Genomic DNA, 19518 nt, shown 5'->3' on the forward strand with positions numbered 1-19518 from the left:
AGAGGTTACGACAAGCACGTACTGCTCCTGCTCCTGCAGATGATCTGACTGTGATTACCAGCACCCTCACGGGAGCTTACAACCTCTGTAACTTCAGCTCCAGAGGGATTGAAACCTCTGGCCTCTGAGGGCACTGTGCATGCACACGCGCACACACACACGCGCACACGCGCACACGCGCACACACACTCACACACACACACACACACACACACACAAAACACACACACCCCTTTTAAAAAGAAACAGAAACACATCTTTTTAAAAATATTACAGTTTCAGCCAGGTGGTAATAGCACACATCTTTAATCTTAGCACTCAGAAGGCAGAGGCAGGAGAGTATCTCTGAGTTCCAGGCCAGCCTAGTCTACAGAGTGATTACAGGACAGCCAGGGATACACAAAGAAACCCTGTCTGGAAACAAGCAAACAAACAAAAAGTAACAGTTTCAAGGGTTTGTAAGAACAAATAGGAATTCCCACATGTTACTGGTAGAAAACTATTAAAAACAACCACTTGGTTACTTGGTCTGACATTACTAACCAACACTGAATAAACACAAAAATGTTCATACACGCGGTGTTCATACTGCTGTGAATTAGGAACACCGGAAATATCCATCAAAAAATAATAAATGAGGGGCTAGAGAGAAAGCTTAGCAGTTAAGAGCACTGGTTGTTCTTCCAGAGAACCTGAGTTCCAGTCCTGGCATCCACAGGGTGACTCACAACTGTCTGTAACTGTAAAGGAGTCACCACTCTCTTCAGGCTGCCACAGGCACCAGGCACACATGTGGTACTTAGACATACTTGGAGGCAAAACACCCAACATAAACCAAAAAATTAAATGTATCAATCAACTATACTATTCATAACAGAATTTTATCCAGCAATGACCAACGAATAAGTCCATAAACACAAAATCTTACAAAGATTTACTGAATGAGGTGAGCATAGAGGTGTATACCTTTGAGCTCTTAGCAGATCTGAGTTTGAAGCCAGCCTGGTCTACACAGAGTTTCGGGATAGCTAGAGCTACAGTGAGACCTTGTCTGCCTATCTCCCCACCCCCTACCCCTCTCTCTCTTTCTGTCACACACACACACACACACACACACACACACACACACACAAAATCACTAAGTGAAGGCAGAGAAAAATAACAAAATTAAAGATTCCAGTAATAGAGTTCAATGAGGTAGGCACAGTGATACACACCTATAACCCTGGCACTTGAGAGCCTGAAGATGAAGAGGGACGACCCCATGCTCAAGATCAGCCTGGACTACCCTATGAGAGCATCTGAAAAAGTCAACTGCTGCCTTTCAGCTAAGCAGTCATCTTCTAGAAATGCACCAAAATGACAAACACACAGGGAAAGAGGAGAGTCACACATGTAAAAACAAATAAATCTGTTTTTCCTTTTCTTGTTTTTTTCTTCAAAGGCCTGTATTTGGTTTTTATATTTTTCCTTCTCTTGTATCTCTCTAGCTGCCCTCTTTAAGGTATAAAAACCTATGACTATGGGGTTGGGGACTTAGCTCAGTGGTAGAGCGCTTGCCTAGCAAGCGCAAGTCCCTGGGTTCGGTCCCCAGCTCCGAAAAAAAAGAAAAAAGAAAAAAGAAAAAAAAAACCTATGACTATTAAGATTAAGATAAATATCAGCATATAATCACCTTATTTGTCTTATTTGCCTTATTAATTTTAAATTTTCACCTGTCTATAATTTTTCTACAGCCAGTCTGAATTTTTTCACATGTAAAGATAACTTTAAACATCTCTTACTTGGTCAGAAGCTTCATTGCTTTGGATTTTTCCTTCTTTTCCCTCAGTCTCTCTTCTCTGTTTAGTCAGACCTCCAGCTGTCCTTGGCTGCCCCTCTCTCTTGGTTCACCAGGAGAGGCATTTTGCCTTCCTCATACAACCATACCATTCATCGATTACTGGGAGTTGCTTCTCTCTCATTCTCATTCCTCTCATCTCCCTGAGACGTGGTCTTAAATCTCCCAGGCGGCTCCTGGGGCACGAACATATTTTAGGCCAGCCCAAGCCCCCTCAGCTCCAGCCTCCCACACGCCTCTTAGCCTCCCACCCAACTAGGAAACTGTTTTGGAAAGTGCTTGTCTATAGATAGGGCCAAGCTGGTTCTCTTTCTACTCAGCCTGGTCTTCTTAAAAGCACCCAGTTTTCTATTCATCAGGCTTTATTTAAAAGTGTGGGAGGGTTGTTTTTTGCTTTTTTTTTTTTTTTAATAAATGCCTAGGCCATAAACTTTGGCTCATTCTGTGACTAGCCTGACAAATATTTAAACTATTCTGTGTCTACCAGTTGGTTAGTTACTTCCCTTCAGTTCTTCTGAAGGCTTCTTCCTTGGAGCTTCTTCTGTCCTGTCTCCTCAGCATCTTTCAGCTTCTCCCTGGGTTCATCTACCTGATGGCTTACAACTGGCCCCCTGCAGCTCTCTCTTTCTCTCCTAGCGGCTCCTTTTATTCTCTACTTCCCAGAATCCTCTTGCTTCCTGACATGGCCCACCTCCTATTTCCTACCTCAGCTTACTGGCCATCTGCTTTTTTATTGACAAGTGATGTTATAAAAGATTCTCTCTACACTCCCATTTTTATGTTCTCCAGGCTTTCAGAAAATATGGAGGTGCCTCTTTGGCCACATGTATCTGGACCTCAAGAAGGGTGGTATTACAGACTTCAAGGGAATGGGTATTATTGACAAGGAATGGCCCATAAATGTTCACAAGGCAAAACTGAGTCAGCGGTGGGTGCCAACATCATGTTAGCTGGCACTGCCGTAAACAAGCATGTTAATGAAGGGCAAGATTCTTGTCAAGAGAATTAATGTGTGGACTGAGCAGATAAGCACTCTGAGGGCAGAGACAGCATTCTGAAATTGGTAAAAGTAAATGAGAAAATTATATCGAAACTAACAAACTAAAGGATGCTGAAGGGAAAGGAGCTGGGTTCACATGAAGAAGACAGAAAAGCATATTCTGTGAGAACCAGTGAGTGGGAAAGCCAGAATGCTGGCCATTATGAAGCAATCCATGGCTTAAAAAAGAAATAAAAGACCGAGACTATTAAAAACCAACAGAGCTGGGAATGGTGGCACACACCTTTGATCCTAGAACTCAGAAGGCTGAGGCAGGCAGATCTCTGAATTTGAGGCCAGCCTGGTCTATGATGTAAGTTCCAGGACAGCTGGGATAAAGAGAACTGTCTCAAAAAAACCAATCAATCAAACAAAAACCAGCAGCAAAAACAAACAAACAAACAAAAAAAAACAAAAAACAAAAACAAAAACACAAAACACCAAACTTTCAAGTTTGGATGAAAATTAAGACAGATACCTTTTTGAGCTAGAGGTCAGGTGATCGGGAGAAAGCCCTGCACTTACTGGCCTTACTGTCGGTTATGGGTATAGTATGCCTTATAAATATTACAATAAAGGGACTCAAAGCTCAGTGACTTTTACACCGTTTTAACAAGTTTAAAAGACAGCATCTATTGGGCCTGCTGACTCAACTGGACTTGGTAAGGGAGGGGGCAGAGCCTCAACAAGCCACAGGTTACTTACTGGCTTGTGCAACTGCCTGAGAAGTGATGCCTTCACTGATAGCGTTTTCACGGGAGGAGTACAAACTAATCTTGGGCATGCTGAATTTAAAGTACTTTTATATAGCCAAGCAGAGAGGTCCAGTAAAAAAACAGGCGTGCAGGTCTGTGCTCAGAGGAGGGGCCACAGGAGGAGATCACAAACTTTGGATTCCTTTTTTTTTTTTCTTGTTTTTTTTTTTTTCCTTTTTCTTTTTTTCGGAGCTGGGGACCGAACCCAGGGCCTTGCGCTTCCTAGGCAAGCGCTCTACCACTGAGCTAAATCCCCAACCCCAAACTTTGGATTCCTAATTGAACCTGTTAGAAACAATGGAGACATAACTGTTAAGGAAAAACAGAGTCACTGGAAGGCCCAGAACTAAGCCGCTCCAACATTTAATGACCAGACACAGAACAAGCCAGTAAGAAAAGGGAAGGGACCAAGTGCCAAGTGATAGGAAGAAAATCAGGAGGACGTCATGAACTATTGAGCAAGATAACATGGCATGAGAAAGTCACTCTTCAGGTTGCTGCATACTTAGAGAAGACACAGATTACGGGTAATACTCAGCAAGCCAGTTTCTACCCCACCCTTTCTGATTGACTCAAGACAAGCAGCATCCCACCAGAAAACAAGTGCTTCTGAGAATGGATGCACAAGCAGTTCTTGGTTATCTTGTGGAGACAAATCACAGCTCTTTTGCTCTGTTCTGCCTCTCAAGGAAGGAGATGGCAACCTTCGAAGCACGAAGTCTGCGCAACTGGAGAGTGTCACTATTAAAGGTCAGCAAGCAGGGGCTGGCTCGCTTTCTGTTTCTTCCATATCTGAAGTAGCCTGAGAAGGTTCAATACCTCCCACCCCCACTCTTCTCCAGGAGACACCCAGGGCCACGGCTACTGCTTGTGCAGAACAGGCCTGGGGCAGGAGGCCAAGGCAGGTCAGCAGTCAGCCAAGGCAAATGGGCTCCTCCTGTTACATGCCCCTGGGCAGGTGACAGGCCCTAATGAAATCAGGCTTTGCTGAGACCTCCAGGGAAGAGCTAGTCATATTTGAAAATTAGATGGTTCACCTCACGTATTTTAGTTTGAATTTAAGCCAGAGTCTAAAAAATACCATTCCTACATATTCCAGCTGAGCTCATGCCAGTCTTCTGTCCTAAAGTTTGGTGCCAAAGTCTTAGTTAAGAATAAAACAGGGGGTGGGACGGGGGGGCAGGGCGGGGATGGTGAAGCTGAAGAGACAGCTCAGCAGTTTACAGCACTTGCTGCTCTAGTAGAGGACACAGATTCTGTATCAAGCCCCCACATGGTGGCTCACACTACCTGCAACTACCAGTTCTGGGGGAATCTGATCCCTTTTGTGGCCTCTAAGAGCACTGGGCATGCATATGGTTCACATACATACATATATATGTATATACATAGATATGTAAGCAAATATTTATATACATAAAGTTTTAAAACACCAACAAACAAACAAACAAACAAAGCGGGGTCAGTAAAATGGCAAGGGGACTAGCAAGTTGCTGGCTATCCTGAGCTATAAAGCAAAACCCTGCCTCAAAATATGGTACATAACAACACAAACCAACTGATCCATCAGTATATGAATTCATAATTCTTAACACAAAAGGTTTGCGGAATACACCTTTTTTCCCCCCCTTTTCATTTTTGAAACAGGTTCTTACCATCTCTACAGGTTCTAAGACCCTCTGGCCCCAGCACAAGTTAAGCGGGAGTGAGCTCACACGCCAAGCCTGCCTGCCCTACACTCCTTCAGTAAGCTTGTACAAAACTACCACACAAAAAATAGTACAAACGATGTAAACCTATGGAAAGGAGAACAAGGAGGCACATGGTGCTGGATTTCACTCACATCTCCAGAGGTGGCACCCTTCTTTCTTACACACTGCCACAGAGTGTGCACCGTTCACAACCACAGGCTACCTAAAGACTTTTCTTTCTTTTTTTACCTTTTGAGATGTTTTCCAAAAAACTAAAACAAGCTCTTGCAGGACATTTTAAAGTAGAAGTGCGAACAATATTAGTTTGCACTATCAGGACTTGGAAGTGAGTCTGGAGAGGTGCGGCAGTAGACAGAGCATTTGCAGTGCTTTTTCTGCTGAGTCTGAATCCCTAGGACACATGGAAAACTGTGCAAGCATGGGGGGGACCCTGCAATCCAGAGACAGAAGACTGTTAGGCTGCACTGCCACAAGTGGGATGTTCCCGATTCACTGGTCCTGTCTGAATAAAGTGGACAGCACTTAAGGAAGACACCCAACATGCACTTTGGATCTCCAACCACGTATGTGAACACATATACATGCATGTACCCCATACAAACACACGCAAAAAATAAATTAAAAAAACAAAACAAAACACAAAAACTTAGAAGTATCCTTAATATCCAAAACCAAAAAAGTTCAGTAATCAACTTGATGAATATCCTTAATCATGTTAATAAATGACATTAAGAAAAAAAAAAGAGGGGGCTGGAGAGATGGCTCAGTGGTTAAGAGCACTGACCGCTCTTCCAGAGGACCTGAGTTCAATTCCCAGCAACCACATGGTGGCTCACAACCATCTGGGATCTGATGCCCTCTTCTGGTGTGTCTTGACAGCTACAGTATACTCATATAAATGAATTAAATAAATCTTTAAAAAACAAACGAACAAACAAAAAACGTCTGGAGAAATGGCTCAGTGGTTAAGAGCACTGACTGCGGGGCTGGGGATTTAGCTCAGTGGTAGAGCGCTTGCCTAGGAAGCGCAAGGCCCTGGGTTCGGTCCCCAGCTCCGAAAAAAAGAACCAAAAAAAAAAAAAAAAAGAGCACTGACTGCTCTTCCAGACCCTGAGTTCAGATCCCAGCAACCACATGGTGGCTCACAATTCTCTGTAATGGGATCTGATGCCCTCTTGGCGTGTCTGAAAACAGTTACAGTGTACTCATATAAATAAAATAAATTAAAAAAAAAAGAAAGAAAGAAAAAGATCATAGCTAATCATAGAGGTGTGTGCCTTTTAATTCCAGTACTGAAGAGGCAGAGGGGAGTGTGAGGCTAGCCTGGTCTACATACCAAGTTCCAGGACAACCAGGGCCACATAGAGACTTTCTCAAAGAAAGCAGGGAAGGAGGGAAGCACAATCTGGTGCCAGCTAAGAGACTTGAGTACAGATTTCACAATAAATATCTATCTCTCTAGGCTGCAAATTAAAAGACTACAGAAAGCTAAGTGGCGTTTTCCTCAACTGATGGACCCTAATAGCTCTCTTTTTAATACATTTACTTAAGAGCAAAATAAAGCCATACAGGGAATCTACACTAAAAAGTCATCAACTAAGCAACTCAAGCAGAGGAAGATGGAAGGATTAGCTGAAAATATTGGAGAAAATGGACTCCTTCCAAAGCCATCTACAAAGCCAATACAACTCTAACCAAAACTCTCAAAAGGGACATTTTTAGAACCCAGATCTAAGATTCCCATGATAGTATATGCATGCAAATAGCTCAGAAAGACTTGAAAACAAGCACATTTACACTATTAAATAACAAATTTACTATGTAAAGCCACAGGGGGCCCAGGAAACTGTGGTAATATAATACAGATAAAAAAATGTCTTATCTATCCAGGAAAGTCTGTACTGGCTCAAATATAGACAAGTCTGTATAGCGTGCGTGCCTGCGTGCGTGCATGTGTGCGTGCATGTGTGTTCGAGCATGTTTGTAAATGGGAGTTAGGAGTTAGGCAAAGTCCTATCATCTATTTAGAAAAAAATAAGCCAGGTCTCTACTTAACACTAAACATAAGGACTGGAGAGATGGCTCAGAAGTTAAGAGCACTGACTGCTCTTCCAGAGGTCCTGAGTTCAAATCCCAGCAACCACATGGTGGCTCACAACCATCTGTAATGGAGATGTGACACCCTCTTCTGATGTGTCTGAAGACAGCGACAGTGTACCCATATATAATAAATAAATAAATCTTTAAAAAAAAACAAACATGGGGTTGGGGATTTAGCTCAGTGGTAGAGCGCTTGCCTAGCAAACGCAAGGCCCTGGGTTCGGTCCCCAGCTCCGAAAAATAGAAAAGAAAAAAACAAACAAACAAAAAAAAAAAAACACTAAACATAAAAGTTCTACACACAATAAAATTGTGAACACTTTTTCACTTTTTTTTTCTTTTTTGATTTTTCCAAGATTCGGTTTTCTCTGTGTGGCCCTGGGTGTCCTGAAACTTGACCTGTAGGTAGACTAGGCTGTCCTCAAACTCAGATCTGCCTGCTTCTGCCTCTCTCTATGCTGGAATTAAAGGGGTGTCCTATCACACCCAGCTAAATTAAAAAGAAAGAAAAGAAGAAAAAAGAAAGGAAGAACGATGGATGGATGGATGGGAGGAGGGAGGGAGGAAGGAAGGAAGGAAGGAAGGAAGGAAGGACTGATCTTAATATTCTAAATTTGGCTAAATACTAAAGGAAAATAATCAAAACCTATACAGAAGTAAAAGATCTAACCAAATATTTCACACTTCTATATAAACAAAGGCACTATAAACAAAATTAAAAGGTGACAAACTAGGAGAAAAACAAATGTATAATCCAAATGTAACATTCCATACAGTTACTGGGTATGGTGGGGGCACAGGAGTTTAATCCTAGTACTCAGAGGCCAAGCAGTTTATAAACCAGTTTATAGGCAAAATAGGTGTACCTCTGTAAGTTCAAAGCCAACCTGGTCTACATAGTAAATTCCAGACCGGTTAGAACTACAAAATGAGATCTTGTCATTAAAAAAAAAAAATTAACTACAACTATAATCATACATTAAAAAAGGATCTACAAAAATAAAATATTCAAATTTTTTAAATACAGGATGTCCAAATCAATACAAAAGATCTATATAGGCTAGATTCACAAACAAAAAACTCTAAAATACAAACAATAAAAACATTTAAATAAAAATCAGTTGGTAGAGTGTTTGCCTATTTTTGGAGTCTTAGGTTCCATCCCAGTACAAATATAAACAAGCCCAGTGGCTTATGCCTGTAATCCCAGCACTTTGGAGAGAGAGGCAGGAGGATTACAAGTTCAAGGCCAGCCTGCACAACACAACGATTTGTCCCAGGACCCACGTTCACGTTCAGTTCAACGCAAAGCAGCTCCCAACCATCAGTTATTGCTGTTCTAGGAAATCCATCACCCTTTCCTGGCACCACACAGTTGGACATGCACGTACACACGCAAAACACATAAAATTAAAAAATAGATTTAAAAAAAAAAAAAAACACCATTAAGCTTCACAGATCCTTGGGGAGGGAGAAATGCCAATCAAGACAATGAGAGAACATTTTTCATATAGCAAACTGGCAAAGACCTAAAAAGTGAGACTGTCCAACACTGGCAAGGGTACAAGGTTCCTGACATTCTCTCACATTTCTGGTGTGACTTTTTGTGACAAGGGAAAATAGCTACGGTGTGCTAGTGAGAGGAAATGACATTAAATACACATATTACTCAAGTACGTTCTAGAAAAATTATGAAGAGTACTTTATGCAGGCACGGTCCTTAGTCACTTTCCATACACTAACTCGTGCCCTTCCCGTTCCCAACAGTTCTGTGAGGCAACACTATCACTCCCCTGATAGGAAAAAGGAGGACACAGAAACAGTGATAGAGCCAAGGTTTCAACCCTGCTTGACTGATGTGGACACTCTACTTCATGCACACCGGACAGAAATAAATCAAATTGTTAACACAGTGGCGTCGACTTTACAACCTAATTTAGTTCTTCATTTTGTCATAGATTTTTCTACTATTTTATTTCTCAAATACAATGACATTTTGGTTGACAAAAAAAAAAAAAAAAAATCAATACCCACCAGGCAGTAACAATATGTCCCTGGAATTCCAGTAGAGAAACTGATACAGAAATAAGTTTATAGGTCAAGTATGGTGGAGCTCATCTGTTAATACCTGCATGGGGAGATTGAGGTAGAAAGGTGGAGAGATCAAGGCTAAACCTGGGCTAGGCTCTTGTCTGAAAATAAAAGCAAAAAGAAAAGTGAAACAAAAAATGTGAATGAAATTTTATGTGGATTATGAATTTGTGAGAAACAAAGCAGTTTTTATTCTAATTTCATCTTTAAGTTTTTTAAATGCATTTATTTATGTGTGTGGGAGAGCATTTATTTGTATGGAGTTCAGAGGACAACTTGAACGAATCTGTCCTCTGCTTACACCATGTAGGTCCCAAGGATCAAACTCATTCACCAGGTTTGGCGGCTAGTGCCTTAACCCGTAAGCCATCTTGCTGACCCTTTTTAAAATCAGTGCACTTGATAAAATCTGTAACATTTACAGTGAGAACAATAAAGTTCTGATGAATAAAAACTAAATAATGATGAATGGGGCAGTCTATGTCAAATGTGTTTTGATCACATTGTATCAAGAAAAGCCTAATTCATCAGAGACAAACAGCTGCAAAGGATGAGTATTTTGTTCTTTAAAACAATAAAAGCAGGGGGTTGGGGATTTGGCTCAGTGGTAGAGCACTTGCCTAGGAAGCGCAAGGTCCTGGGTTCGGTCCCCAGCCCCAAAAAAAGAAAAAAAAAAAAAAAAAAAAAAAAAAAAACCAATAAAAGCAAGCCTTTAGTCCTGGCACTTAGGAGGCAGAGGCAGGCAAATCTGTGTGAGTTCAAGACCAGCCTGGTCTACAAAGTGAGTTCCAGAACAGTCAGAGCTACACAGAGAAACCCTATCTCCAAAAAAAAAAAAAAAAAAAAAAAAGTGCATTAAGGCTAAATTTACACCTGTCTACAAGACTACAAAAAATATCTCCAAGTTAAAATTATTATACATCATGGGCTGGAGAGATGGCTCAGCAGTTAAGAGTACTGACTGCTCTTCCAGAGATCCTGAGTTCAAGTCCCAGCAACCACACAGTGGCTCATAACCATCTGAAATGGGAAGTGAGGCCCTCTTCTGGGTCTCATACATAAAATAAAATCTTTTTTAAAAAATTACACATGGGGTTGGGGATTTAGCTCAGTGGTAGAGCGCTTGCCTAGCAAACGCAAGGCCCTGGGTTCGGTCCCCAACTCCAAAAATAAATAAATAAAAAGGAAAAAAAATTACACATTATTTAAAAAGTGAAGGGGTTGGGGATTTAGCTCAGTGGTAGAGCGCTTGCCTACCAAGCGCAAGGCCCTGGGTTCGGTCCCCAGCTCCGAAAAATAGAAAAGGAAAAAAAAAAAAAAAAAAAAAAGTGAATACTTGCTAACTGCAAGTATTTTGGTAAAAATAAATATGTGGTAACTGTGATGGAGATACATGCATATATGTTCATATTATTGCACTATGCAATGGCTGAATTAGCCCTGAATTAGCTTATATAACTTAACATGAGCCAACAACCACAAGTGTGATTCTTAATAAAAAAAGTCTCCCTAGGTGGTGCAGGCTGACCTTGGGATCCTCTTGCCCCAACCTCCCTAAATGCTGGGATTCTAGGGATGTGCCACCACTCCTGGCCTGAATTCTTTTTTTTTTTTTTAAGATTGATTTATTTATTTTATGTATGAGCACACTGTCATTGTCTTCAGACACACCAGAAGAGGGCATCTGATCCCATTACAGATGGTTATGAGCCACCACTCCTGGCCTGAATTCTTAAACTACTACCGTAAATCAGTCTTTACAGTAAAGACTAATCCCAGGTTATGCACAAACTGAGAAACTATTCCGGAATGCTTTTCCTGAGTAGTAGTAGCATTACAGAGCATTGAAACTTTCTTCTTTTTGCTTGTTTTTACTTGCCTTCCAAATAGTCTAAATACATTGCTCTTTTCTTTTTAAATTTCTGTAATTATAGACACAGAAACTTGCAAAAAGAAAGAAAAATTCTGGAGGCACCCTTCAGCCAACCTCCTTGATGACACAACTAGTTCACTCTCTCATAACCAGGCCCACGACCTTGATGTTCTGCAGTGTTACTCAGATCTCACATCCAGCACAACTCTGTCACATTCATCCCTTTGTGCAGTCACAGCTAACCCAAGCTGGTTCTGCCCCTCAAGATCCTTTAAGCCTCTTCTTCTAAACCACACCACCTCATGGCTTCCATTACTAACTCCTTGCTGCATTGACCCTTCCATCTCTAATCTTGTTATTTCAGTGTTACATAAATGCTCTCATAAGGCATGACATGCACTCTTTCAAGACTGATGCTCCAACTTTGATTTAACTCTATTGTGATAAGCTAGCAGTACAAATTGGTGGTTCCCAATACATTAAAGGACAGTATGATAATGCATGTGAGCCTACATAAATGCTTACAGTGTTTAAGTGTAAGCACTAAAATAGGAATCAAACACTTGTGAATTCTGACACGGAACAAGGATTCTGAGGAACAAATTGTATAAAGATGTTTGGTCTAGCAGTTTTGCACAAGTACCTTTATAAGAGAACAATCCAAGGCTCAGTGCTCATGTTTCTTACATGAACATGATGTAAAAGAATGGCTGGCTTTGCATTTTTCTGTTGGAGCTCTAGAGTTCAGTCCTTTCCTGAGGTAGGTCTGTCATATTCAAAAACAACACACGTGTTTATTCTCACTAATGGCCAGTTTTCCAATGTTCATGCCTTTCCAAATGTCATTTCCTGCAGTTGTTTCTAATCATGCAGGAAACAATGCCTGTAGTTTTACCTAGTGATTCAGCCAGCTTACTTACCAAGACCCCATCTGTGCTCACAAGACTCACCACTCTCAGAAAGGGAAAACTCCCAGTGGTTCTCAACCTGTGGGTAGTGACCCCCAAAAGACCATCAGAAAACAGAGATTTTACTATTTCTTTTTTTTTTTTAAGATTTATTTATTTTGTATATATGAGTACATTGTCACTGTCTTCAGATACATCAGAAGAGGACATCAGATCTCATTGCAGATGGTTGTGAGCCACCATGTGGTTGCTGGGATTTGAACTCAGGGCCTCTGGAAGAGCAGTCAGTGCTCCTAACCGCTGAGCCATCTCTCCAGCCCGATTTTACTATTTCTTTTTTTTTTTTTTTTTTTTTTTTTGGTTCTATTTTTCAGAGCTGGGGACTGAACCCAGGGCCTTGCGCTTCCTAGGCAAGCGCTCTACCACTGAGCTAAATCCCCAACCCCCAATTTTACTATTTCTAACAATACCAAAACTATAGTTATGAAGTAGGAATGAAAATAACTTTATGGTCAGGGGTCACCACAACATGAGGAACTGGATTAAAGGGTCACAGAGTTAGGAAGGGTGAGAACCAATGGCTTACCCCAACACAGATTCAAAACTTCCCCTTCCTTGCAGGTGTCTAGATTGTTTTATCTTTCTTCACAGGGTTAACCTCCTAAGTCCTCATGATAGCTACTTCACCGAGTTTCTGTTAACTACTGGGTGTGACAAAGGGCAGGCCTTCACAGATCTAGGCTTAGAGGGCAAACACTCCACAAACTTTCTTCTTGAACACCACACCTTCTTAGTAATGTCCTTGTTTTTCCGAAAGACTGCTGTAGTCATGTAAAGCTATACTAAAAACTCAGGCATTTTCTTATGCATTTCTGTAGAAAAAATTGTCAACACTTCTTACAGTTGTTTTGTTTTTTTTCCCCCTCCCTTTGGTTTGCTAATACAGGTACCACACTATAAATTAGTATTCCATCTAAATGGAATTTAAAGTTATGGAAAAGTCTAGGCATGATGGCAGAGGCTGAAGCAGGAAGATGATAAGGTTGAAGTCTGAAAAGACTATATAGTGAGACCTTACCTCAGATAACTTGGGCCAGTGAGATAGCTCATGAGTAACCATTGATGAGCAAGCCAACAACCTAGATTTAATCCCTAGAACCCAAATAAAGGTAGGAGAAAAACCACTTCACAAAGTCCTCTAATCACCACATATTATCTCCAATAATAAGAAAGTAAGAATTTGGGGCTGGGGATTTAGCTCAGTGGTAGAGCGCTTACCTAGGAAGCGCAAGGCCCTGGGTGCGGTCCCCAGCTCCGAAAAAAAGAACCAAAAAAAAAAAAAAAAGAAAGTAAGAATTTAAAAATAGTAAGTTCCTGGAGTCCTGAACCAGTCTGCCTGCATCCAAGTCAGTCAGGCCTTTATCATTACCCTCTGGAATACATTTCATTCACACACTGTGTGCCTCAGTTTCTCATCTGTAAAGCAGTGATGAGTTATTGAGCTCAAAAGACTGTTCCAAAGATAATATATGTGAAGTATTTAGATGACCACCCAACACAGAACAAACCCACCCTGTAAGCACACATCCATCTTTACCACAGGGCAGCCATTCACCTCTTTCTATTCCTCGTTTGGCTTCAGTGGCTTCTGAGATATATGTTACAAGTCACGGGGTTGGGGATTTAGCTCAGTGGTAGAGCGCTTGCCTAGCAAGCACAAGGCCCTGGGTTCGATCCCCAGCTCCAAAAAAATCTACAAGTCACAATAGCAACACAGCAATCAATCTGCTTCTTAAATTCACCTGAATTCATGAAATTAGGAAGTTTTCTCTCACATACTCATAGTTACTAACTTTTCACTGATATGAACACAAAGTACAGAGTGGTAGAAATAATGCTTATTAGCAAAAAGCAAGAGGCAGGTCAGAGCCTATGATGAAAACTTGTTTAAATTTTTTAAATTCTTGGCATGGTAGTACACAGCCTCTGAAGATTCTGTTCTTTCAAATTGCTTAAAATACCTAAAAATGAACCAGTTATGGTGACAGACAGTAGCAGCATTACCACTTTTTGCTTTTTGAGACACAGTCTCTCTAGGTAACCCTAGCTGCCTTTAAGCTTGCTACGTAGCCTAGCCTAGCCTTGAACTCAGAGACCCAGTCTCTACCTCCTAAGTGCTGTGACTAAAGACATGTGCCACCATGCCAGGCTCCTTTGCTACTGTTGCTATTGGCAATTCTCCTGCCTCTGAACATTGGGGGAAAGATCTCTTTTGAAATCCAAAAGTCTGGGGCTACTATTATATAATTGTACTGCCCAAAACACAGGCCTTAGACACACAGACTGCGCAGAAATCTTCTCTTCTGTTAACTTCCTCTACCATTTATTCTATTAACTCTTGGGCTCAAACTTTCTTTTCCTGAAATAGCTAGACTACTACTGCTATCTGGCGGTTAATTTTCAAACTAATTAACCAATGTAAAGTCTCTGACAACGCTTCACTTAAGGGCTCCCACACTGTCAAGAGCATCTTGCAGATTCTACCCAATTTCAAAAGAAAATCAGTTTATAAAGGAAACCTTGTCTAAATCCTTTTAACTTCATTAAACACACACACACACACACACACACACACACACACACACACACACACACACGTTAGTTACTAAAAGGCTATTTCCTGAAAACAGTTTTAGTGTACATATGAGATGTATTTGCTTTCATTAGAACGCCTTACTTCTTACCTATCCCCTTTGGCAGACATCACATTTTAAAGGGTTAACGACTTTATGTTTAATTGTATGTGCACAAAAGTGCAGGTGTCCTCTGAGGTTGGCTCAGAGGTTAAGAGTACTTGTTTTTACAGAAGATCAGGGTTTGATTCCCAGCACCCACATGGGCTGTTCGCAAATGCCTGTTAACTCTAGTCCCAGGAGACCCAATGCCATCTTCTGATCTCTGTAGATACCAGGCATATACATATGTACAGGCAAACACTCATACATATTAAATAATAAATACATCTAGGGGTTGGGGATTTAGCTCAGTGGTAGAGCGCTTGCCTAGTAAGCACAAGGCCCTGGGTTCGGTCCCCAGCTCCGAGAAAAAAAAAATAATAAAAAAATAAAAAATAAAATATATCTAAAAAGAAAAAAAGAGGGCATTGAATCACCTGAAGCTGAAGTTACAGGTGGCTGTGAACCACTCACATGGGCATTGGACTTATCCTCTAGAATGGTAAGCCATCTTTCCAACCCCTAATTTAAGTATTTATGTACATCACTATATAACTAAACATTACTTTTAGCCACAACATACTAAATTCACCCTTTATATATTATAGCGATATGATGATGCACACCTATAATCTCAGAACATGAATGAACAGTGGAGGATCTCAGGAGTTCAAGGCCAGCCTCAACTTATGCTAAGGAGGCTAACTCAGGTTACTCAAACAATGCCAGGCATGGTGGGATAAACCTTCCATCTCAGCACTTGGGATGTAGAGGCAAGCAGAGCTCTGTGAATTCCCAGCCAGTCAGTGCTACCTATTAAGACTCTGACAAAAAAGTAAAATGAGTGAGCTGGGGATGACACTCAGTCACAGAGAGTTTGCCTCATTGGCCAGGCCCTGTGTTCAATCGCCAGTGCAAGGGACAGAGAGATTTTCAGTCTAACATACTTTAAAATAACTAATCCGTTAATTGATGTCACCAAATATTATACTATCATGTTCTATTAAAAAGCAAAAATGAGGGTTGGGGATTTAGCTCAGTGGTAGAGTGCTTGCCTAGCAAGCGCAAGGCTCTGGGTTCGGTCCCCAGCTCTGAAAAAAAGAAAAGAAAAAAAAAACAAAAAAACAAAAAAAAGCAAAAATGAAAACTTGATAGATGTGTAGGCAAGGCTCTAATTCCAGGACTCAGGAGACTGAGACCGGGGGACCGCTTCAGTTAGTTCAAAGTTAGCTTGATTCAAGAAACAATATGCGTGAAAATTTGTTTCTTGTGGTACATATTAACTATAAGAGCATTTAGTGTATAATTAAATGGTTCAGAAACAGTCTCTTAAAGAAAAGCCCATTTGAAGAACTTAAAACCTATAGTAAATTACTTTTTACATGGCCAAGTAATAAAAGGCCCAGTAAGATTTTTTTTTATAGACTGCATTTAAAAAAATTCTAAAGTTGGTAATAATAACTACATTTCATATTAACCTACCCCAGTCATCTTTATTTCATGGCTTCTAAGTATTTGAAATTATGCTGCTGCATATTCCTCTTATTCTGCATTTATTCATTTAACTAATTTGGGGTGTTATATTTAAGTTTAAAATCCCTTTCCAAAAGTGCAAAGAACATAAAAAAAAAAAATGTGTGCATAAAATATACTCATCGGGCTCAGCTGGTAAAGATGCCTGCACCAAGCCTGCTTGGTTCCACCCCTAGGACCCACCTGGTGGAAAACTGACTCCCACATGTTGTCCACTGAACTCCACGCGTGTGTGTGCTCCCCACACCCCCAACATAAATATGTGCAATAGAAAGAAGCAAGATACACTCAGCAGTTCTCAAAGTGTCTGAAGAAAGTCTAAGAAGACTTAAACCTCAATGGAAATAAAACTCCCAAGGGCTCTTTGTCACACTGATACATTCTGCAACATACATTCAATGCATTTTAAAAAACGCTTAATGAGGCCATAACGACAACCATTTTTCTACTAAAAAGCTACAGGAATTCTATTTAAGAACACATGAGTTAGCCTAGCCTACCTGGTCTATGAAAAGAGATAAGTAGAAAAGATCAACAGCCTTAAGTCTACAGATAAACCACAGGAGAAACTCCAAATTCAAATACTCTTCCACCAATATGGAGGTCAAAATAAAAGTGAGCTATCGATTTGTGTCTCCCTGGCAATTTATCAAAAGGAGGGAAAGGAATGTAGTGAAATTTAAGCACTGTTAACAAACTCCAAAATATTAGGGGTCGGAAGTCTCTATTAAAATGACAAACTATCAATTCTGCAAGAATTCTTTTCCCTTTTGCTGGTTTTGATGACTGCTATCCTTTTAAAAAGAAACCTTTAAAAGTGTAAAATACTTTTTTTTCCCAAGAAAAAAAAATTAGCGTACTCCATAAAATGTTAACAGGGAAAAAACATCGATTGTATCTTCAAGTAACAGAAATTGTTCAAATAAACCAGCTTAGCAAAATTGCGTAAATTTAATCTTTTGCGGATTAGCCCGTTAATACTAATCAGAAACATTTAAAAGTCATTGTAAGTCACCCACGGTGGTGCATGCTTGTATTTCCCAACTCAAAAGACTGAGGCAGAAGAGCTGTGGAGGTTACAGTCCGACGAGTTTCAGGCCAGTGTTGATTACAACTCAGTTCCTTTCTCAAAATAACAGTCATCGTAGTACCTAAAACATCACTACACATAGGGTGCTCACCTTTAATCAAAACTTAAAGTAGACCCCAAACTCTGGCCATTTTCCCCCTGCTGGGCACACTTCATGAAATACACGAGGGAGAAAAATCCAAGAATCATATAAGGTTAAGAGCTGGTACCTTCCACTTCCAGAGTAGGGTCAAATGCGTGTCTACCCGCAAATGTCACTGTCGCCTCCAGAAGGCTGCCAATTCTCCTTAACTCTGAGTACAAAGAGGCCGGAGCACCGAAAACACCTGTCCCGAGCAACCCGGAGGGTGGTGAGAAAGCCACCCCCGGGAGCGGACATCCAGACACATAGCCCCGGGGTAGGAGAGGTCCGAAGACCCTGGGGGTGAATGCTGGCTTCCCTGATCCCTGCATCGGGGTCTTCACTCGCCTCGCTCGGCGACAACAGGGAGAAAAGTCACACCGGCCAGGACGCGCCCGCGCCCTCCCGGCTACACTGTGCCACCTCATCCCGGAGGCCTGCCCTCGGCCGCCGCCCCCCGGTCGCCGCCGTCCGTGTCGCGGCCCGGGCCCCGCTCCCTCAGGCCGGAGCTCCCCGCGCGCTCCCCGCCCCCCGCCGCCGCCCGCGCCGCGCTCCCCTCACTCAAGCCGGGCTACCTGGAGGCCAGGGCGGCGGAGCACTTCACCCAGGGCCCCAGGTCGCAGAGGGCCCGGTGCTCCGGGTCCCTCTCCTTCTCCCGCTCCACGTGGTAGGCGTAGATGGAGAGCAGGATCCCGGCGGCGCACACTGCATACCGGGCCACCCGTTCCCACCGCGGCACCGACACTCTCAGCAGGACGGGCGCCGCCATCTTCCCCCCTCCGCCGCCGCCGCCGCCGCCTCCCTCCGCCTCCACCTCAGACGCCGCCGCCCGTCGGGGCCCGACCCAGCCGCCGCCGCTGCCGCCACCGCCTCCGCCGCCGCCGCCGCCGCCACCGCCACCGCCGCGCCCCATTGGCTCGGTCGCCTCCTCCGGGCCCCGCCCCCACAGGCGCGCGGCCCAACCGCCCCGAGAGGAGTGAGGCGGACTGGGCGGGGAAGGCGCGCGCGGGCACGGAGGGAGGGGCGGAGCGCGCAACCGCCAGGGAGGCGGTGCGGCGCATGCGGAGGGCGGGGTCTAAAGGAGGGAAGCGCTTGAGAAGGGGCGGGGTTTGATCAGAATTGGGCGGGGCTAGGAAGGCGCACATAAGTGTGGAGGGAGGAGGCGGAGCGCGCAACAGCAGGGAGGTGGTGCAGCGCATGCGGAGGGCGTGGCTGGAAGTGGGCGTGGTTTTGTTTAAAAGGGGCGGGTGAGAAAGCCGCGCGCGGGCGGGGAAGAGGCGGAGGTTGTAGCCAGCCAGGGTTGCGTGGCGCAAGTGGAGGGTGGTACTGAGAAATGGGGTTCGTTAGACTGGAGGGCGCGGTCAGAAGAGAGGCGGGACAAGGTGGGGCGGGAGCGGAGGGAAGGGGCGGAGCGCATAAACGTGTGCTGGATGGGGCAGGGGCGTGACCAGGAGAGGTGGGGGGTGTGGCCTGGGAAGGGGTGAGGCGCTAGGTGGTTTGGCTTAACCTTGAGAGGGGGGTGCTGTTACAAGGGGATTGATTTCAAAGATGCTACTGTAGTGCATGACTGGGCAAGCCCTTGGCCCCTGGTAGCAATCAATTGCCTTCCCCCACACACACACATTTTCGTCGTTATCACTTGATATTTCTTATCCAATCCAAATTATCCCTGACCAATGGCTCCAGAGCTCCAGAGACACGTTTGTGTGACATGATCTTCC

General features: G+C 42.9%; 1 protein-coding gene and 1 non-coding gene across 4 annotated transcripts in view; one reads left to right on the forward strand and one right to left on the reverse strand.

Annotated features, from left to right (window-relative positions):
- The window catches only part of Vkorc1l1 (vitamin K epoxide reductase complex, subunit 1-like 1), a 50250-nt gene extending 31532 nt beyond the window's left edge, over positions 1-18718 (reverse strand). Inside the window, exon 1 of one of the 3 annotated variants that reach the window (XM_017598418.3) lies at positions 18373-18718. In XM_017598418.3, the coding sequence (XP_017453907.2) occupies positions 18373-18710 (338 nt within the window). In that variant the 5' untranslated portion in view covers positions 18711-18718. 3 annotated transcript variants of the gene reach the window in all.
- Trnaa-agc84 (transfer RNA alanine (anticodon AGC) 84) lies at positions 13994-14066 on the forward strand. The gene has a single exon. It is a non-coding gene; the product is annotated as a tRNA-Ala (tRNA).
- Positions 18719-19518: the final 800 nt, after the last annotated feature.

Source organism: Rattus norvegicus, chromosome 12, assembly GCF_036323735.1.
Source record: "Rattus norvegicus strain BN/NHsdMcwi chromosome 12, GRCr8, whole genome shotgun sequence".
NCBI lineage: Eukaryota > Metazoa > Chordata > Mammalia > Rodentia > Muridae > Rattus > Rattus norvegicus.